The 22,718-nt window shown below is 40.5% G+C and overlaps 1 protein-coding gene across 2 annotated transcripts in view; it reads right to left on the bottom strand.

Annotated features, from left to right (window-relative positions):
• Positions 1–22,247, bottom strand: part of LOC137136945 (contactin-6-like) — a 145,786-nt gene extending 123,539 nt beyond the window's left edge. Inside the window, exons 1-5 of one of the 2 annotated variants that reach the window (XM_067522758.1) lie at positions 22,127–22,247; positions 16,916–17,254; positions 16,738–16,836; positions 16,183–16,509; positions 13,637–13,963 (exon numbers count right to left, since the gene is read on the bottom strand). In XM_067522758.1, coding sequence (XP_067378859.1) covers positions 13,637–13,963; positions 16,183–16,509; positions 16,738–16,836; positions 16,916–17,254; positions 22,127–22,163 — 1,129 coding nt within the window. In that variant the 5' untranslated portion in view covers positions 22,164–22,247. The remainder of the gene's footprint in view (positions 1–13,636; positions 13,964–16,182; positions 16,510–16,737; positions 16,837–16,915; positions 17,255–22,126) is intronic. The other variant, XM_067522756.1, reaches the window with a different exon arrangement.
• Positions 22,248–22,718: the final 471 nt, after the last annotated feature.

Genomic DNA, 22,718 nt, shown 5'->3' with positions numbered 1-22,718 from the left:
TGGACTGTTTCTGATGAGACGCCAGTTTATGAATTCTTTAAACAGTTTTCTGTCTCTGGTCTCCTGAATGTCAGAATCATCTGACTGTTGACTATGTTCTGTCTCTGAACACTACATTACCCATAAGCCTCAGCTGCTGATGCTGTGGAGGAATCTGTCTTTACACTCTGTAGAAACATTATTAGCTGTTAGTGAACTGCATCATGGGAGTTGTAGTTTACTGTACATCTGCACTTCCACAGGATTCTTTAGCTCTGAGTTTGTATCAAGAACCAACTGTTCACATTTTCTAATTAAACACTAAATAGCTACTGCTGTATAATAACAATAAAAATATATTTCTTCTGTTTCACCCCCCGTGTGTGTGTGTGTGTGTGTGTGTGTGTGTGTGTATGCTGTTCTGGTATCACAAAGAGCTTTTTTGTACACTTTTAAACTATTTTTCCAGGCTAACCGGGATTCTTCTAAATTAGTGGAACCACTTCCTCTCTAACTTTCGTGACGCCTGTTTTAAGCTGTGCATTTGTGAATTGTACCATGGAGGTCGGCTCCTCTGATTCACTGCTTCTTTTTCAGAGGGGCAACTGTATCTAGTGTCATACGCAGTGAGGCTGCAGATTTTCAACTAGATAATCAACTTGTACAGGAGTAAGATGGCTACTCACCATAGTATTAACACATGGTGGTGAAAAAGATGAAGAAATAATTTCTTTAAATGTATTCACAGCATTTTCAGATAAACATCTGCTTCTTCTTTTCCTTTGGGCTGTTTCCTTTCAGGAGTCACCACAGTGAATCTGACCTTCTCTGTACTTCTCCATCAGCATCCTCAAAGCAAATACTGCTTCTGTTGGACTCTTTATAGACATGAAACCATATTGCTGCTCACAAATGTTCACCTCTGTCCTTAGCAGAGCTTCCACAACTTCATTGTTTGGCTCATCAGCTTTATTCCTCTGTAGTTGCCACAGCTCTGCTCATCTCCCTTGTTCTTAAAAATGGAAACCAGTACACTTCTCCTCCAGTCCTCAGCATCCTCTCACTCTCCAAGATCTTGGTAAACAAACTAGTCAGAAACTTCTTCTTAGCTAAGCTCTTTCTCTGTATACACTCCTGAACTTCCTCGTTCCACCACCAAGTCTCCTTGTCCACTTTCCTCTTTCCAGATGACACACCGAGTACCCTCCTACCTGTCTCCCTGATCACATTAGCTGTAGTGGTCCAGTCATCTGGAAGCACCTCCAAACCACCCAGAGTCTGTCTCAGCTCCTCCCTGAAAACTACTCGACATTCTTCCTTTTTCAACTTCCACCACTTCATCCTCTGCTCTGCCTTTGTCCTCTTCATCTTCCTCACCACCAGCATCATTTTACACACCACCATCGTGTGTTGTCTGGCTACACTCTCCTCTACCAACACGTTATAGTCACTGATCTCTCTCAGATTACAGCGTCTACACAAGATGTCGTCCACCTTAGTGCTTCTACCTCCGCTCTTGTACATCACTCTATGTTCCTGCCTCTTCTGGAAGAAAGTGTTTACTACAGCCATTTCCATGTGATTACTGAGATTTATATCATTGTGCTGTGGTTTGATATGACTGTGTGTAGGTGTTGAGGCAGGGGGAGGGTAGGTGGCCAAAATGCAAAAATAAAAAAATGCATTTAATAAATCATTGAGACTGGTCTCAGTATCAGTCTAGTACGAGCTAAGAACGACCTTGTACAGCTTTTCCTGGGCTTCTCCTGGTTCTTGGAAGTTCATGAACTGACATTTTAAGCCTTATGTGAATAATAATTATAACAATATAAATTGAATTCATTTTCACATGTGGTTTAATAATCATAAATATTGTCAGACTCTGCTCTGCATTGCATGCACTCAGTTTCAGGTCTGTGGGTCTGTCTGACTGTGGACTACACACACACACACACACAAACACACACATACACACACACACACATGCAGATTGCTGCACACAAACTTTTTTTACATGACTGTGTTTGTGTTTTACAACATAACCAATGTGGAACAATCCAGTAATAAGTTTATTTCTCTGATTTACTGCTGTGTTCTTCCTAATGTACCTAACTCTCTTCATTCACACACTATGTCACACGACCAACTCTGCTCTTGCTTGCTCAGCAGTCTCACTTCCAATATTCCAAAAACTGCTGAAAACAGAACTTTCTGCAACTTCCTATGGACTTAACTTAAAAAAAAATTCCTATCAGTTCTTTTTTGCACTCACACTTCTTGAAACAGAAACACTTCTTCTCATAGCACTTTGCTTTGACTTTGACTTTGGCTTAGACTTAGTAAGAAAATGATTTTCTAATAAACAAGGAGAAAGAAAAACATTTTACAAACATTGGCAAATTTAAAATAATGACCTCAGGAAGAACAGCTACTGTATTATGTATCTAATGGGGAACTAAAATAAAGCCAAACAAGCAAACAAACTGACCTCTGACCTGTATTTACAGTAGATGTTATGATTTGTTGTTCACCTTTGACCTCCAGCTGTATGTCTGTCACTCCAAGTTCTCCTGCAGCTGATCTGACAGTGGAACCTACCACCCACTTAGATTATGATTTTGTGAACAGAATTTGTATTTTGCATGGAAACAAATGGCTAAATATACTGTTTGTTGCTTAGGGAATAGCAAACATATAGATACTGTGTACTGTGAGATAGAGTGTGAAACATACTGTGGTAGAATGACACAATACACGAAGTGGAGACATGGACTTGTACACAGGAAATTGAACGTTGAAACCTTTAACTTACAGCTTTGTTTGGAAATACTGATAAACTGTGGAGGAATTATAGACACTTTCATTAACATTTTATGGGTATTTGGACAAAGTAACAAAATGATTTATCATTAATTTACAATTATAATGTGTAAATCCTTTGCACTCAGTCAGTGACTTAAATCTAGAACTACAGATGTCACCTGATGCTGGTTTCTTCTCTGGTGATGCTCTGACACGTCTTTACTGCAGCTTTTTCACGTCCTTCTGGTTTCTGGGACTTTTAACTTCAGTGGATGAAAGCTCAGTCTGATTCAACTCAGGTGACTGACTTGACTGCTAAAACACCACAATCTGAATGGCTGAAATTCTTCACTAAATCTAAATGTTTCTATATAGTTCACAAAAATTCAACCTCTGCTGAATCCATCACTACCAGTCTCATAATGGATTCTACATTGATTTCTTTTTATAATCTGGTTTTGTACTATGGCTCTCTCTCGCTCTACCCTGTAAATATTTTGTACATAAATATTTTACATGCAAAACAGAATTTAGTAAAATATGTAGTCTTACAGATACAACAATCAATGCCTCCTATGGTTTATAACTTTTTAAATCTTATTGACTCTTTAAATTTGGTGCAGTCTGTGTCTGGACCCAAGACACAATGCAACTCCCTATGACCTTCTCTGTACTTCTCCATCAGCATCCTCAAAGCAAATACTGCATCTGTTGTTCTCTTTCTAGACATGAAACCATATTGCTGCTCACAAATGTTCACCTCTGTCCTTAGCCGAGCTTCCACTACTCTTTTCCACAACTTCATTGTTTGGCTTTTCAGCTTTATTCCTCTGTAGTTGCCACAGCTCTGCTCATCTCCCTTGTTCTTAAAAATTGGTACCAGTACACTTCTCCTCCAGTCCTCAGCATCCTCTCACTCTCCAAGATCTTGTTAAACAAACTAGTCAGAAACTCTACTGCCACCTCTCCTAGACACTTCCATACCTCCACAGGTTTGTCATCAGGACCAACTGCCTTTCATCATCTTCAACGTCCTCCTCACTTCACTCTTACTAATCTTTGCTACTTCCTGCTCCACACCAGTCACCTCTTCTACTCTTCGTTCCCTTTCATTTTCCTCATTCATCAACTCTTCAAAGTTCTCCTTCCATCTTCACATCACACTCCTGGCACCTGTCAATACATTTCCATCCTTATCTTTAATCACACTAACCTGCTGCACATCCTTCCCATCTCTGTCTCTTTGTCTCACCAACCTGTACAAATCCACCTCTCCCTCTTTAGTGTCCAACCTAACATACAAGTCCTCATATGCTCTTTGTTTGGCCTTTGCCACCTCTATCTTCACCTTACGCTGTATCTCCCTGTACTCCTGTCTACTCTCTTCAGTCCTCTCAGTGTCCCACTTCTTCTTAGCTAACCTCTTTCTTTGTATACACTCCTGAAGTTCCTCGTTCCACCACCAAGTCTCCTTGTCCACTTTCCTCTTTCCAAATGACACACCGAGTACCCTCCTACCTGTCTCCCTGATCACATTAGCTGTAGTGGTCCAGTCATCTGAAAGCACCTCCAAACCACCCAGAGTCTGTCTCAGCTCCTCCCTGAAAACTACACAACATTCTTCCTTTTTCAACTTTCACCACTTCGTCCTCTGCTCTGTCTTTGTCCTCTTCATCTTCCTCACCACCAGAGTCCTTTTACACACCACCATCCTGTGTTGTCTAGATTTTTAGGCTCCACTGTTAGTATTATCTGTAAGCACCATGGATCCGAGAGTAACACATTTTCAATTCTCTGTATTTATGTACTCTACATGTGGAAGAACTGACAATACAACTTGACTTGACTTCCTGCCTCTTCTGGAGGAAAGTGTTCACTACAGCCATTTCCATCCTCTTTGCAAACGTTAAGCCCCCGAAAGTCAACACACAGATGTAAGCTCTTGTCTTTTTTTCTGATGCAGACCTGTGGAGAAAAGTAGTGTGAGGTAGACGTCCTGATCTAGCCATTGTTGAGCAGAGTCTGTTCATACACCTTTACCTCCTTGTACAAAGGTTTGGGAATTGCATTGTAGGGCATCTGGACTGGTGTTTCATCCTTTAATTTGATTTCCAGCTGCAAATTTGGGATGCAGCTAATATCAGAATCCGTCTTAGCAAAAACAATTGACCTTTCAATATGTTTCTTAATATGTCTTTCTTGTCCTCTTCAAAATGGGACAGAACACTGTCAACTGTTTGTCAGTGCTTAACTGGGCTGAGAAGGTGTTTGCTGCGGGATGTTACGCTGAGTCTGAACCACCTGGAAAGCAGGTTACTGGTTTCACTTCAGCAACTTCCCCCATTGTGCCTAGAACTTTTCTCTCAGTAAGATAGATATCATGCTTAGTGAGGTTCTGAATTGGGATTTTAACTATTTTGGTTAAACCACTAGGGACATGTACTAGAGCTGGATTTGGTTGAAATAACACTGAGCCACCTCTGGGCCAGTCTTTGACTCTGCGTCTTTCTTCACAGATTTGACCTGCTGCTATCACCTCAGCCTTCTTCCCCGACCTCACACTGCATTCAGGAGCTGACTCATCAGGGGACAAAACCTGGAGATCTGAAACTACAGCCTCAACCTTAGTGTCACTTACGTGTAAGGCTTCTTTGAGTAAATCAGTAATATCAGCCTCATCTCTCTGTTCTTTGTTCATTTTGTAGTAAAGAGTTTGTTGGTTGGATTGGGACTTTTGGAAGATTTCATTTAAAGAGGAACATTCTCTCCTGGTGATGTCAATAATCCAGGACTGTGTGTGTCTTGGTCCAGTTCATAGATGAAATTTCTTTCAGGCTTTAGTTTTCAGTCCACTACTTACACGGGAAGATTCTGAGAAATTGGACTGTGGCTACTGGGTGTGGATGGATCTGAGCTGCTTTTTTAAAAACAGGTTTAATAAGTAAACAGAGCTGTAGGGAAAACACCCATTTGCAGAGAGTGGTTGAGAATAATTCAAACCTCATCAGACAATGAAGGAAAAATGAATAAAAATGTTTTGAAAAGCAGAGGAGGGAATTGGGTTAAAAGCATAGATGTCAGACCACCAGATTTAGGACCTTCTATGTTTTTATTCATGTTTAAAATGTTCTCCATCATGTTAAAAAGCTGTTGTTCTAAATGACACTTTTGATCTGGATCATGGTCCTGTATGAATCATCAGCTGCTGCTTTATGTCATGAAGTGGAAAAACAAGGTGAAATGTGACTTTTGATGGAGCTTTACAAACAGCTACACTTAGTGTGTGTGTGTGTGTGTGTGTGTGTGTGTGTGTGTGTGTGTGTGTGTGTGTGTGTGTGTATTTAACCAGTGTCACCTCTACACTACAGTGTGTTTGTATAAAGCCGGTTCACCTGAAGCATGATTGTGTAAATTAACTCCTCCCATGTGCTAAACGTTAAACTGAAGTTTTCACTTTAAGTGTCAGTAGATTAGACCCATTGTGAACCTGCAGTTAGTTTAGGAAGCAGCTGATTTAAGGAGGATTTGTTGCAGTTTTAGCAGGAAGATGAAGATGTTTGTGGAGTTTGTGATCTTCATACACGGTAAGAGAAACTTCCTTTGTCCCACACAACTGACTTTAGTGGACTGTCTGCAGTCATCTGGAATGGAAGCACAGCCTTTGTCATCTGAAGTAACTGCAGCTCTGTGGCTGCTGATGAAGCTTCAGAAAAGAAACATACATATATCTGATCTGTGGGAAGCAACAACTGTTTTTGAAGCAGAAATGGGACAAGCTGCTGGAAACATCCAGAAAATGGGGAAAGTAGATGATCTATTGAAGAATGAAGGTCAGGGACATTGATCAGAGGGGACACAGAGAACCAGTCTGTCAGGTTTGTGTGAGCACCAAATCTTGCACGAGGGCACAGAAAAGTTACATGACAGACACAAAAGTTACTCCCAATAACACACATAACAAAGACACTAAAACTTAGTCCCATTTGTGTGTCACTGTATTGATGTGCTGTACAGTCTGATAGCTGTGAGGTAAAACCACACTGGGGGTGTAACAGTCTGAAGGAGCTGGAGCAGAGGGTGGGAGGTGTTCTCCATGATGGATGTCCGTTTGGCCAACATGCTTCTGTCTGCTAACTCCTCCACAGAATTGAGTGGAAAGACCAGGACACAGCCGGCTCTTCCTGTCTCTGTCAGAACTGCCACCTGCCCAGCACACAATGGCACTGATCAATAGTGATCAATAGTCAGTGTGTAGACAGTGTGAGAGTCAGGAGGAGTCAGAGTGAACAAGAAGAAAACAAAATGTCCTCCTGTCTTCATCCATCATCCATCAGCTCCTTCACTTCCATTTTGTTTCTGATCCAATGTCAGATCTGATCAAACTGATTGTTCAGCCATCAGAGGAGCTGCTTCTGTTCCTGATGTCCTCTGTCTCATCTTTGTCCTGAGTTCTCACTGCAGAAGAGATGTAAGACACTCAGACAAGACAGACATCCGGAGACAAACACATTTATCTTGATACTGACCTTTGACTTGGAGCAGCACTGTTTTCTCCATTATGATGTTCCTGTTTTCAATACTACTGACATATCTTCCTCTGTCTCCATCTGTAGGGTGTTTCAGGTTGAGACTGAGGTCTCCAGGTTTCAGCAGGTCTTCCTTCATCTCTGTTTGACCTCTGTAAAGTCTGTGCTATTCTTCAAGCTGTTCAGAGCTGTTCTGATACAAGTGGACCCTCCTGGCATTAGTGTCCTTCCAGTCCACTGTGACGTCTTGAGGCAGATGAACTGTGGTTCTACAGGGCAGAATAGATAATAACAATAAAGATACAAACTAAGCAAGATATTGTTGAAATGAACAAATGGCACAATGGACTAAACTGTTCTGGGTAAAAACACTGGCTCACAAGAAGCCTACACAACCAGAAACTGTGAAGGGGCTGAACTTTGCAGTAACACAAGAGCAGCCACCCGTGATCATAAGGAACAACAAGGTGGCAGATGCAGAGACAGAGCACGTCAGGACAGAATGACAGCTGGTCAAACTACACTGTAAAAAAAACAACCTTTTAAAAATGTTTGGCAAATGGGCCGATAGGTAACGAGCTCACAATAAAGGAAAGACTTAACATTTATTTCTACCATTTATTGTGGTATTTTGTGCATTTACAACTAATTTACATGTTATTGTTAACTGTAATAAGTTAATTTTCAACAAACAGAAAACAAGAAAGTAAAATATCCAAAACCACAATCATTGGCTGCAAATGTTCTAACCTGTATTATTGTGGATGTACAATTCACAATCAGACACTGGATGGTAAATGTATAAACATCCATGATACTAAGCTGAATCTTATAAGTCATTTTAATTCTTAAATATGTAGCTGTTGCACTTCTCTGGAGCTACAACAGTACTGTGAGCAGGTTCTTTGGAGACATCTGCACGTGTGTGAGCTTTGGTGAAGCATCATGATCATAAAACAATCTTCTCAACCTTAACTTCTGAAATTAAATGTGCTTCAATCTGCAATTTGATGCTCATCCTGACACAACCCTCCCAACTCTAAAAAGAAAGTTTTGCGTGTTTTTTGCAGTTATGTGTTTTGATTGTAAATTAATGTCTTGATGTGTTTTACTAACAAAAGCTTGTAAAATTACTGTCATGGTCCCAGTGCACTTCCTGTCCTTGGACTTTTATTTTGTGGCCCCTTCTCCCCACTTCCTGTACCTAGTTCCCTTCCTCAGCTTTACCTTTATCCCTTATTGTTTGCAGCTGTTCCTCTCACTATTTAGGTCCAGTCTTCCCCACACTTTGCTGCCAGATCCTTATTGTCTAACCTCCAGTTTACACTCTGAACTCTTGGAAAACCTGAGTCTTACAATCCAGACTGAGGTTTGATGTGTTTTCTGTTTATTAGGTTCTTAGTCGTCTCCTGTTTGTTCATTTTGTTTTTTAGCAATTTGTTTCGTACCCGTGTCCTATTTAGTTTGGTGTGTTCCCGTTTGTTAGTTTCCTTTGACCGTGTGTTCACCTGCTTCTGTTTTTTCCTGTGTGATCATTTAGGTTTTATTCTTTCATGTCCCAGCTTTATTTATCCCTGAGCCTTTGTTGTATTATTTGTGGTAAATTCTGTTCCCTTCTTGTTGTCAGCGTTAGTTCTGTTGTCATTATGTTTTCTGTGAAGTAAACTCCCCTCGTGTTCTGATCCTGTGGTTAGTTTGTCTTAGTCTTGTTCTGAACCGGTTTCTCGTGGTACAATCACAAGTATTGTCAATATTTATAAAACAACTATTGCATATTTTATAAAATTATTTGGTTTGATTGTAAGTTTAATGTGTTGATTATTTTTACTAAGAAAATAGTAAAAATACATTTATGCTGTTAAATTACAAGTTTTGATAGTATTTTTAAAACTTAAAAGCTTTCAATTTTTTTTAAAAACTATAAATAACAAATTTTAAATGAAGGTCATAATCTGTAAATTTATTTAAAAACATATTCAAATGTTGTAAAATGATATGAGACATCCCCGGCTCCTCTGGTCACATGTCAAAGTGTCCTTGAGCAAGACACTGACACTGTGTGTGTGTGTGGGTGTGGGTGTGTGTGTGGGTGAATAAGAAGCAGTGTAAAGTGCTTTAAATGTCAATAGGTAGAAAAGTGCTATATAACTGCAGACTTATTTTTTCCATATAAAGATCATGTTGAATCCCAAGTTTTTAGTCATTAACTGTAATATCAATCTCTTCTCTAAAATGTTTTCATTAATATTGTATTGTGATCATGAACACTGGCAATATTTATAAACACATTCTTGCACATTTTTTAATGTGTTTTGACTGTAAATTTAATATTTTAGTGTTTTCTTACTAACAAAACATTGTATAAATATTTGTGTGTTTTTAAGGAATTTAATTGTAAACTGACACAAAATAAAAAATAGTGATTATATGTAAATTTAGTAAAGTTTGACCCTTATTTAAAAAAATAAAAACAGTAAAATGATGTGAAATTTTACGCAACATAGCACCTAAATTTACATCTTTTTTTCCAGTGTGTGCACAACACACTGATGGCACAGAGCAGTTGATTCAAGTGTCTGAAGGAACAATATCATAGGTGATTCCTCTCTGCTGCTGTCAGACTTTACAACCAGGATCTCTCCCAGTAGAACAAACACCAGATTACTGCCTCTAAGAACTGTGCTACAATAATGTCCTTAAGTGTTGTCCACAGTTTCCCCATTGTGGGACGAACAAAGGTTCATCTTATCTACCTGAACTCTAACCATCACAACTGGTTAAAGTTCATTTAATAAACCCATCGTGATGGTTAGATAAGGAGGTTGATAAGCAGAGACAGAGCTACACTCATTGGTCAAATAAAGTTCAGCTGCACAGTTTGATGTAACAACAGAATCTTCAACATTAACTATGTTCACTTTTGTTTCTCACTGTCACTTTGTTCTCACAATTATATTTTTAGTTATTACATGTTACAACTGGACTATTTAGTTAGTTAGTCTGGTTATGGTTGATTTTTACATGGTATTTATATGATTTATAATAAGTCAAATTGATTCATTTTCAGTCAGGAGGAGACAAAATGTCCTCCTGTCTTCATCCATCGTCCAACAGCTCCTTCACTTCTGATCCAGAGTCAGATCAGATCAATAATCAAACATGTTGATCCATCTTCAGAGGAGCTGGTTCATTGTTTGCTGATGTTTCATCCATCAGCTCAAACCTGCAGAGGAGACAGAAAATTATCTCTGTTCCACTTAAAGGATTTAATCTAACTGATCACAAGCTTTAGAAAGTAAGTGTTGATTTAGTGCTGTGTAACATTTTTAAGATGTTAGGGCCCCGATTAGTTCTTCGATTATTCCAACCCTGCAGCCAGAATCCTAAACAACTGTGTTCAGACAAACACTGATCATGAGTCAGATCAACCTGGATTATGGATTTTCTAATGATCTTATACACTAATAACTGTGAATGACAAATGTTCTACATGCTGATTAAATAATACATAAAGTAAAGTGGGTTGATATCAAGTGGTAAAATAAGCTGTCAATCAATCAGTGTTTGGATGAATGTGTGTGACAGATGCTGACATGGTGAAAATATAGATGAATAAACTTCCTGGTTTCTTTACAGAAATAGAATCATATGATACAGTATCTGGATCCATTGATTTATTCTAGAAGAAACTATTTGTTTGATTAACAAAACCAAAGATTTTAAAGTAAGAACTTACTTAGCCATCTGAGGAGCTGGACCAGTTGAGTTCTTTGGTTTCTCTGCAGAAACAGAGCAGAGTCAGTCAGATGAACACATTTCTACATCACACAGAGAAAAACATGCTGTAACTACTGATGTGTTTTTCTTATTGTGGTTTATAGAAAATGTGATCAGATGTGGATCAGTGCAGGTTCTGACTGTAGTAAACACATCACATATGAAGCTGCTCTGAATGTTTTCTGCTTAACCAGAGCAGAAATACTCTGTTACCTACACACACATGTAACATCAGGAAATACACACATATGTGTTAATATGTGGTAACAACACGATTATTGATCACTTACACAAACCGGTCAAATAAGAATTAACACATCGGCAATGAAAGAGCTACTGTGAGATATTAATTCATAAAGTCAACAACAATTATGAACAACTTGGTGAAACTTGGATCATTTGATGCAAAGTGTGATAAGTAAGAAAAGTGCTGACAGTGCAGCTTCACGTGTATGAAGGTAAAAGCAGTTTGGGAAACTGCTGACTGATTCTCAGCATTTCATCAGCACTTGAAGAAAGCAGTGAGTGACATGAATGAATGGTGTTAATGATGTGGTCTGTTCACAAGTGGTGAAGTGCAGGAGGAGACGGAGCCCAGCTGAGCTGAAGCTTCACTCAGCTTCTGTCCAATCAAAGACAAGAACAGAGCTGCAGCAAAGCCACAATTTCAGCTTGACTCTGTCTCCAGTCACACACAGAAAGAAAAGAGACAAACAGTCCTGGTAATAATCACTGCTGGTCTGTGGGGGACACTGCTGTCTCAGACAAGTCAGGATAAATGCTTATTAAAGACATCTAGTGACAGTGGACAGGAGATTGTGGGCAGAGCTGACTTTGGTTTGACAGGTGTTTCAGGAACTACTTTGATTCACCAAGTTGTTCACCTGCTGCAGCTCTGCTGTGTGTGTGGAGACATTTTGTAGAACTTTGTCTGTGAGGACAATATACAAAACTACTAATCACACAATTCTCACCTTTGACTCTGAGATAGACTGTTTTCTGTCTCATGATGACTCCCTTAATAAAGACTTTACAGACATATTCTCCTCTGTCTCTGACTGTGGGGTGTTTCAGGGTCAGACTGAGGTCTCCAGTTTTCAGCAGGTCTTTCTTCATCTCTGTTCGACCTCTGTAAAACTGGTCCTGTTCTTCAAGCTGATCAGAGCTGTTATGATACACATGGACTATCGTTGGTCCATGTCTCCACACCACTGTAGTGTCCTCAGGCACCAGGTCCTCTGTGGTCCTGAAGGGCAGCTGGACAGACTCCTCTCCCTCCTTCACCATCACCCGACAGTCTGAAAGGACAACAAACCACAACATCAGCTGGACAGACAGCAGCAGTTTAGAGGACACAGTTGGAGAGAAGCTGAAGAACCAGATCAGGACCCACATGTTTCCAGGGGTTAAATGATATTTTTGATATAAATGCACATAAAATAAAGTCTCCATCAACATGTTAGCTGCTGCTTTCAGTGTTTAAATAGCCAAAGTCTGGAGGTGAGAGCAGGTTTGAACAGTCACAGTTCATTAGATCATCATCAACACATGGAGACACAGCAACTAACAGTTTGTAGAACCACAATTTACCAGAACAATGAGCTGTTTCTCTTTGTCTCTTTGACCTTTGACCCAGAAACCTTCCTGTGTGGCTCACACGAGGCTGCAGAGGTCACAAACTGACCTTTGACCTGTGTCTTAGAACGTTAAATCAACCTTCTCTAGATGAACACAGACTGTTCTCCTGGGACATATAAAGACACATGGACACTGAAGCCTTGACTCTCTAAGTGTAAATTATCCAGAGGACCACACTGTGATTCCTTATCAGGATCCCACTCAGGATGAACCCAGGAGACTCTGACATGGATCTGAACACATGAGGAAACGTAATCTGACCTTTGTTCTTCTGTTCCATTCTGATGATCAATATGGGGATTAAACCTCATCACTATCATCCTGTCTTCATTCACCATCTGCTCATTGTTTCAGGATGTTTCCTGTGTTAAACACTATTATCCATCACTTTAATCACCTGGATTTATCTCAGTGCTTATTAGATCAATAAATCAGCTGATGTTGCTGTTTGTTCCTTTGGTGACAGAAGTCAGGGGTCATTTATCAGATCCCACCTCTGATATGTGACTGATTCATTCATGATGAACTGGTTCTAACAGACTGATCATCTCTTAGAACTGATCTGGTGCCTTTAACCATTATTGTGATGTCACAGTGTGAGGCCTGTTATCAATATTCATATTAATAACATATTGCTGTGCTGAAACACACTCAGTCATTTAATTCAATGAGAAAAACCTATATACATGTATTAATAGTAACAGAACAGGTAATAAATCCACATAAATATAAAATCAGTTAATAAGTCTGAAATAAAAAAATATGAATTATATTTCAATGGATGAATATATGAATACATATTAAAAAACAAAATATTAAATATGTTAATTAACAAGCAATTGAATAATAATAATAATAATAATAATAAAGTAATCTGACACCTCAACAACAATTCAGATACACTTTCAACTGACCTTTGACCTTGAGCTTCACATCTTTCTTCATCAGGATGTTTCTCTCCTTGTTGTAGACCGTGCAGGTGTAGGTCTCTCTGTCCCAGTCTGTAGGGTATTTCAGGGACAGACTGAGGTCTCCAGTTTCCAGCAGGTTTCTCTTCATCTCTGTTCGTCCTTTGTAAAACTGGTCCTGTTCTTCAGGCTGGTCAGAGCCGTTCTGATACACATGGACCTTCCTGTAGCCACTGTCCCTCCACTCCACTTTAACATCTTCAGGCAGGTGATCTATGGTTTTAAAGGGCAGCTGGACAGACTCCACACTTGAATCCACCTCCACCTGACAGGCTGAGAGGACAACAAACACAGCATCAGCTGCTTTGCTGTATGAAACTTTCTCCTCAGAGTAAATCATCAAACAGCAGCTCAGAGCAGCTGTCACTAATGTTAATTCCAGGATTTAAATTGCTGACAGGACAAATGAAATGAGTTGTTGTGAGGTGTGTTTGCTCCAACAAGACACTGCTGCCTGTTCCAAAGATTGTCTCTGTAACAACTCTAAACACAGTGAGACGTCATTATGTAGTAAAACTATCAGCTGATGCTGCATCACTTTCAGAATCTTTAGCTTTAAATGTTCACATCATGTCAATAAATCAAACATCAGGACCCTCAGTAAACTATTTGAAGCACGGAGCCAAAGTCAGTTCATATGGAATTAGAAACAAAGAGCATTGGACAACTTCCACTGAGCATCTGTGGCTCAAATACTTGATAAACTCAGAATAAATACATCAAATACTGTAGTTCTCTGTTCAACTACAGATTCTGACACAACTGCACATTCCAACAACAGCAGATCTGATCATTACTAGATGAGAATCATCATGTTACTTTGAAATGTCCTCATATCAGGAAACTGCTAACTACGTATATTTGAGTCCAGGACAATGTTTTCAGAGCAGTGCAGTCACAGACATTATTGAGCTGTGACTTCATTTAGTCACATTGTGAAGTGGATCCACTTTATTAATAGAAATATAGTTTCTGATGGCTGCATACAAACATATACAGCCTGGATCCTGGACCATTGTTGTAAAATATTTTTTTAAAGAACAGATTTCAAATGATTTGCAAATCATTGCACTTGGAAAAAGTATTGGGCAATGGTGCATTCAGTCAGATCATCTTGCAGACAGGTGGTCTCACTGGGTACAAAGTCTAATGCAGTTAAGTGACTTTGGAACTAAAAGCTGATTCAAGCCAGAAAACTTTGGTCAGGCGCAAGGGTTGCTGAGGTGGGAGATGCTGATTCCTTTAGAATCGGGAGTTGTGGGTAGAGCAGACACCCTCTCTACTTTTAAGTCTAGGCTTAAAACCTTCCTCTTTAATAAAGCTTATAGTTAGTTATAGTTATGCTGCCATAGGCTCAGACTGCTGGGGGACCCAACCCCCAATGCACTGAGCTCCTTTCCTCCTCTTGTCCCTCTCTCCTCTCACCCCACAATTGTCACCACTGTCTGTCATTAACTATGTGTGTTTTCTCCCGTAGTTGTCTTTGTCCTTCTCTGTCCCCCTCTCTCTGTCCCTTTCTGCAGGTGTCCCCTGCTTTGTCTCACTGTGTGTCTTCCAGCGTGCAGCTACTGGTCCAACCAACCTGCCCGATGTTTTCTTGTTGCTTTTTGTTGCTCTGTTCTTTTCTCTCTTCACTTTCCACTCACCCCAACCGGTCGAGGCAGATGGTCGTCCACCCTGAGCCTGGTTCTGCTGGAGGTTTCTCCCGTTAAAGGGAGTTTTTCCTCTCCACTGTTGCCTATGGCTTGCTCAAGGGGGAATTGTTGGGTTCTCTCTATACATCTTTATAGTCTTGACTTTATTCTGTAAAGTGCCCTGAGATGACTTTGTTGTGAATTGGCGCAATATAAATAAAGTTGAATTGAAGTTTAATCAACTGCTTCATGAAATAATAAACTGTACACAGATAAAATATCTTGCACCTTATTGTTGTGATGGTTTGTACTTGGAAAGACTGAATCAATGTGCATCTTTGACCTTAACAGTAGATCAGTGTGTATCAGATCAGACTGTGCTTGAAGTGGAAAAGTGTGTGTCTACAATGAGAGAGACATAGAAAATACCTTTGTTTTTTAATCTCCTCACATAAACTGCAAGACCTGCAATGACCATCAGAGCCACAACCAGAACACTCAGAAAATGTACAGTTCTGTAACATCATAAACAAGTAATGATCTCATCTTTGAAGTGTGAGAATGCAGGTGCTGACTTTTGACAGGAACCTTCAAACTCCACCCACATCTGCGTGGCCTTTTTTTAGCTTCTATTTTGTCGCCGGGTCAAATTGACCTGAACAGTAGCTTTGTAATAGAAACATGTAGGAAGGTTACAAATATGTGAACTGAACCATTTTTATTTTATATGTTGATTACACTAAAAAGCCAAGCAGGAGAAGTTTCAAAGTGAAAAAATACTTTTAAGTATTTTTTTAGATTGTTAAACTTTAAAACGGGTCAATTTGACCCTGAACATAACAGGAGGGTTAAACTGACCTTTGACCTGGAGCATCACATCTTTCTTCATCAGGATGTTTCCCTCCCTGCTGTAGACGGTGCAGCTGCAGGCTCCTCTTTCTTCATCTGTGGGGTATTTCAGGGTCAGACTGAGGTCTCCAGTTTTCAGCAGGTTTCTCTTCATCTTTGTTCGACCTCTGTAACAATAGAATTGTTCTTCAGGCTGGTCAGAGCCGTTCTGATACACATGTATCATCCAGTCTTTACTGTTCTTCCACTGCACTTTGGCGTCTACAGGCAGACAAACTGTGGTTTTACAGGGCAGCTGGACAGACTCCACCCCTGAATCCACCTCCACCTGGTAAACTGAGAGGACAACAAAGCACAGCATCATGTGGACAGACAGCAGCAGCAGCTCTGATGGTAACAGGACCTCACTGTCCCATGAAGACACTCAGGAACTACTTATTGTGACTGATTCTCAGTTTGGTTCTGATTTGTTCCTCACTCTCAGTCTGTCTCAACAGTCAAGGAGCAACAAGAGTAAAGATGTGAACCATCAGCATTATGGGTAATGTAGTAGTAGAGACATACCTGACATGAAGTAGTGACGGAAATGTACTAAAAGACCCCCAGCAACAATCAGAAGAACCAGGAGAACCAGGAGAACTTTGGCCCAGGATGGAAATCGTTCTGTGGAGAACATGAACAACAACATGACCTCTGACCTCTGACCTGTATCTACAGCACTGACCCCCTACCTGTCACTGACCTTTGACCTCCAGCTGTACATTTGTCAGTCGCCGTTCTCCCATTGTAACTGATCTGACAGAGCAGGTGTAGGTTCCACTGTCAGACAGTTGCAGTTCTGTCAGATTCAGACTGACGTCTCCAGTTTCCAGAGCATCAGGCATCATCGATGTTCGGCCGCTGTAAAGCTGGTTCTGGTTTTTAAGTTCATCACCTTCCTGCTGACGCTGGTGGACGGTTGAAGGAATGAGATCAGAGCGGCTCCACATCACTGTGTCCAGTTCAAAAGGTGGAAACTCACAGTGCAGCAGGACAAACTGGTCCCCCTCATACATGTCCACAGCTGAGACATGCTGGGAAACTGTGAGGACACACAGACAGAGAGGGTCCATCTCAGCACCTTATTTCATGTGTCATTACTCGTCCGTCCTCAGGTGAGTCAGAAACCAACCTGGTCCTGTTTGTGATTGGACGCTGCAGCTGATCAGGCTGCTTTGAAACCACATCACCACAGTTTAACACCAACAACACTGACAAACACCAGAACCAACTCAGGATCCTGGTTCTCACTGGTTAGAGGTTTTCAGTGGGATTTTTAAATAACATATCACACTTTGTATTTCACATTAACACATGAATGTGTATGTTTGTTCATTGTATAAAAGTTATGGATTATGTTTCCTGCTGAATCAGCAGGTGGAGCTTTGAGAGGATCAATGGTCAAAGTAAAAATCTCAGACATATTTTTGTCCACGTGTGTCAGTCTGTGTGTCTGTACATAAATTTGTAAATATCTACATTTAATATGTGTGTACATGTAAAATAATGTACAAATGTATTCACTCAAAAACTGAATGTAAATGTCTTTAATTCTTTGTCTTTTTAGCTAAAAGTGCTGGAAAACCTCACAATTAGCTCTTTGTAAGTCACGGGTCAAGTTAGAAATGTCTCAGTCTGGTTTCTGTCCTCATCACAGTAAAGACACAGTGCTAGTCAAAGTAGTTAATGACATCATGTTTAACCTAGATAACAATAAACCCTCAGTTTTATTACTGCTGGACTTAAGTGCTGCTTTAGATACAGTCGACCATCAGCTTCTTTTAAATAGACTGAGGGGACACGTTGGACTGTCTGGAACTATTTTTATTCTTGTCTTTCCAGCAGACAGTTCTGTCTTGAAACTAGTGAAAACATATCAGGAACCTCTGCAATAACTTACATGTTCCCCAGGGTTCAATTTTACGTCCACTACTTTTTAAACTGTATCTGTTAACTCTAGGTGGTGTCATCAGGAGACATGGCGTCTCATTCCACAGCTATGCTGATGACACTCACCTTTATGCGTCTCTGTCTCCTAATGTCTGCACTGAAGAAGTTTGAATAAATTAGTGGTTGAATCTACATTTCTGCACTAAAATGTCCAGAAACCCCACATCTTTGGAAGACTTGAGGCTGCATGTGTTTATTTCTACTTTGGTGTGTTTGTGTAATTCAGCTGTGACATTAACAGTCATTAACCCACAAAGCAACAAGCTTTAATCCTTAGTATTTAATTAGTGCAGCACTTGCTCTTTAATTCTGCCCCATGAGAAGAAGTTCAGAGAATCTGCTGGAAGCTGAACTTGTGGAAAAACTGCACTGACTTTGTAGAGAGAAGTTTCTCATTCACTTCAGTACAGTCAGTTTGATCAGAGCAGCATCTGGTGGAGATCAGAGGAACTGCAGATCCATGTGCTTTAACCCTTGTGGCCTCCTCACATTTACTACCCTCTGGACACCTCAGTGGCAACAATGTACACGTACAAACAACTATTACATCATCCTACAACAACAACTTTTTTTAAATAAATCACCTAAAGAACTTCACAGTTGTTCAAAACTAGCAAACATTAAATCATTTTGAGGGATGTGTGTCATGTGCCTCCTGCCCAACAACTGTTAGTGTTTCACAGCCAAAGATAAACCTGCAGCTTGGCTGAGGGGTCATTTCATCAGTGAGCAGAGAAGGAGAAAAGCAGCAAAAATGAAGAGGCATTTTAGAAATGCTCATGCAGCCTTTATCTAGCAACAAGCAGCAGGACTCATCTGAATAAGACACAAGCTTCCAGTGGGAGTCTGACACAGAATGCTCACTGGAGTCCTCCACTTGGCTCTGACCCTTCCTCTGAAAGTGGAGAGGACACTGAGCTTCCTGAAAATACAGTGAGTGGACAGCAAAGACCTAAAAAAAGACGTCTTCTAACATCTGCACCAAGTGTAACAGGTGCATTTGTAGAGAGCAGCAATTTCCATGCTGCAGGACAAGAACTTAAAGAAGACATGGGACGACACCTGCTGCAGCTTAACACTCCATCAGACCACTTCCCTGGTCCAGGTGGAGAACCGGTTCACTGTTCACTGAGAAGCTGGAAAGGCCAACTTCCCCGGCAGCGGTTCCCTCTGACTGCCTGCCCCGTGAGATGCCAGACGGCTCGACCCCCACAGGTGTCCGCTCCACCTCCCGGGGCTGAGCCAGAACTGAAATGCCACCACCACCAACACCGTGCCTCCAGAGAGGAATTCACATGCTGCTCCACCACAGACGGTTCTTCGTCTCCGGCCCAGTTCCCACACTGGGTCGCGGTGTTGGCTGGTTCTCCAGACTCCTCAGCCTGCACACATGGCTTCAACCACAAGAACCACACACAGACTCTCTGACATTGATAATTTCAATATTTTCTGGGATCGTCCTCAGAACTTCAAACTAGATGGACTGCACCCGAACTTTCTGGAATCACGGATGTTGACTGAGAACATTGTCCACAGAGTCTCAGTCTCCTGCATCCTCTGCTCCAACACCCGACAACATCCACAGGTATAAACAGTCTGAGATACTTATAGAATCTGATGTTACCAACAGACAAAATGCAGCTGTTATGGATTCTAACCTTTCACCCAGAGAATTTTATTATTTTAATGAATGTTATGATCTTAACCACACTGCTCTTTGTCCCATAGAGACTATGTCTGAACCAAAACCCAAAACTATTAAATGTGGATTATTAAATATCAGATCTCTCTCTTCTAAATCTGTTAGTAAATGACTTAATAAATGATCATCAATTCGATTTATTTTGTCTCACTGAAACTTGGTTGCAGCAGGAAGAATATGTCAGTTTAAATGAGTCATATTAATGATCATGTTCCTAGAAGCACAGGCTGAGGTGGAGGAGTAGCAGCAATCTTCCATTCTAGCTTATCAATAAACGCTAGACTCATTTAACTGGTCTGTTCAGTGTTTTACTTAATGCTCTGTTCACTCTACTGCCAACAAATGATTGGATCCTGGTGAAGCTGTAGTTCTGTGGTGGTGTTGTGTTGAGCATGTTTCTTTACGTATCCACCACCTTCACTCACCAACCAGGTCAGTGGTTTTTTTCATGTCTCTGCTTCAGTTTCTCCTGAACCAACACACTGGTGATTGGCTCTCAATCGCTCCATCACAGCACTGAAGTTGAGCTTTTCTAAACTTTTCCTTCACCTCATTAGAGTCTGTTGGTCTCTGTCTCACACAGCAGGGGACACTGGCAGCTGACCAACACATATATCTGCATTAGTATGAATGCACAGTTAGAGAATCTACAAAATCTCCATGTTTAGAGCTTGGTCACCATCATTTATGGCTATGAGCACATTAACGTTAGTTTGCTGCCACGACACAGTGAAAATACACAAACTATAGCACAATTGGTACAAGTTGTACCTCAGTAAGTGGCTGTTTAACTGGCTCTATCCAACACCAGATCCATGTCCATCATTCACAGTCCAGATCTAACTCCCTTCAGCTACTGACCTGTTAGTGGGCTCCTGTCTCTGGAGGTTGTTTCAGTCATGACTCAATAATTTAACCTCATATTTGCCTTTAAATATTCCTTCCTTTATTATTCAGTGCAAACTAACATGTCAAGGTTTCAGGAACTGTACATCACACTTTTTCAAAAAGTGTACGTGAAGAATAAGAGGTTTTTCATAACCACATAGTTTGTGTAATAGCAAGTTGACATGATGTTTAGATGTTTTAACAAAAAAGAAGCTGTGAAACTTCTTCTATGTTCATCCACCACTATTCACTGAAAGAATTAGAGATCAGAGATTTTTTTCCTGCCACATATCCTGTAGTGGTCTTTCTGTGTGGAGTGGTGGCCAAAGTACACACATTCTTTACTCAAGTAGAAGTAAAAATACCTTTAAATTAAAGTACTGATTAAACTTCTTTACTCAGGTGAAAGTGATAAATGAAATGTAACAAAATGATTAAAGTAAAAAATACATTTGTACCAGCTAATTCTGTGTTTTATTTATTTGATAAAGCAAAATATTCTGCTGTGTTGGCTGTATGCACACACACGCACACACACACACACACACACACACACACACACACACACACACACTGGAACAAAGTCCCTATAGGAAACAAACTAACCAGTTTTACAGTTTCTCTTCTACCAACACTACTGACAACAGTCAGACACTTTTATCCAAAGTGACTTACAAACAAGCAGCAGACACTAGGGACAACTGTGATGTTCAGTGTCTTACCCTGGGACACTTGGACTGGGAGTCGAACCACTGACCCTGTGGTTTGAACTACATGTGGAGAGTAAACTCATTCTATGTTCATACAAACATGTAGGGAGGGTCCTGTAGTTACTGAGCTAACGTTAGGACACAGCTGGACTGTTGAGATAACACACTGTATGAAGCTGCTGGTGTGATGAACTGTTCCTGAGAAACAGCCGAGCAGAGCTGAAGAACAACACTCCATGTTTCCCCTCAAACACAATAGAACAAGTAAGCAGCCTGTTTTGAAGAGGTAACGAGTAGAAAGTTATTTGTGTTCAAATGTAGGAAAAGTACGAAATACTCAAGTACAGAGGTCTGAAAAATCTACTTAACTACAGTGAATGGTGGTCTGTCTGTGTGTGTCTGTCTGTGTGGACACTGAGACAGACTGGAGACCTGTCCAGGGTGGACCCCATGTTCTGGATGTTTCCAGCAGCTTGTCCCATTTCTGCTTCAAAAACAGTTGTTGCTTCCCACAGATCAGATATATGTATGTTTCTTTTCTGAAGCTTCATCAGCAGCCACAGAGCTGCAGTTACTTCAGATGACAAAGGCTGTGCTTCCATTCCAGATGACTGCAGACAGTCCACTAAAGTCAGTTGTGTGGGACAAAGGAAGTTTCTCTTACCGTGTATGAAGATCACAAACTCCACAAACATCTTCATCTTCCTGCTAAAACTGCAACAAATCCTCCTTAAATCAGCTTCTTCCTAAACTAACTGCAGGTTCAGAATGGTTCTAATCTACTGACACTTTAGTTTCACTTTTAGCTGAAGGAGGTGGTTTATTTGAGGCCTTTTGACCTGCTTCAGGTCAAACAGCTTTATACAAACACACAGTAATGTAGAGGTGACACCGATTAAATAGACACACACACAGTTTGCATTTTAGATTTTTCTTGTGTGTCTCACTAAACTATGATTTAGTTGTGTATTAATTGTGCCATTTTGTAATTATTCAAGTAAAAAATACACATTCATTTAACACATTGCTCAGCTGGACAGTTGGTTCCAAACTTCAGCATAAGCAGAACAGTAGACTGGCATTAAGTCCTCCTCAAAGGCTTTTCAGCCTAGGACATGGGACAGGACTGGCTCCACACAGAACTTCACCTGAAGACCAGAGCATTAAAACAACCATTTATCAAATGCAGCCAGAGAACAGCTCCTACAATGTGCAGTGTGCTCAAACAAAGAGAAGCCTTAAGAAGGGCAGCACGA

This window comes from Channa argus, chromosome 12 (assembly GCF_033026475.1).
Source record: "Channa argus isolate prfri chromosome 12, Channa argus male v1.0, whole genome shotgun sequence".
Taxonomy (NCBI): Eukaryota; Metazoa; Chordata; class Actinopteri; order Anabantiformes; family Channidae; genus Channa; species Channa argus.
Note: the sequence above shows the minus strand (reverse complement) of the source record. Positions and strands in the feature narration are given on the sequence as shown.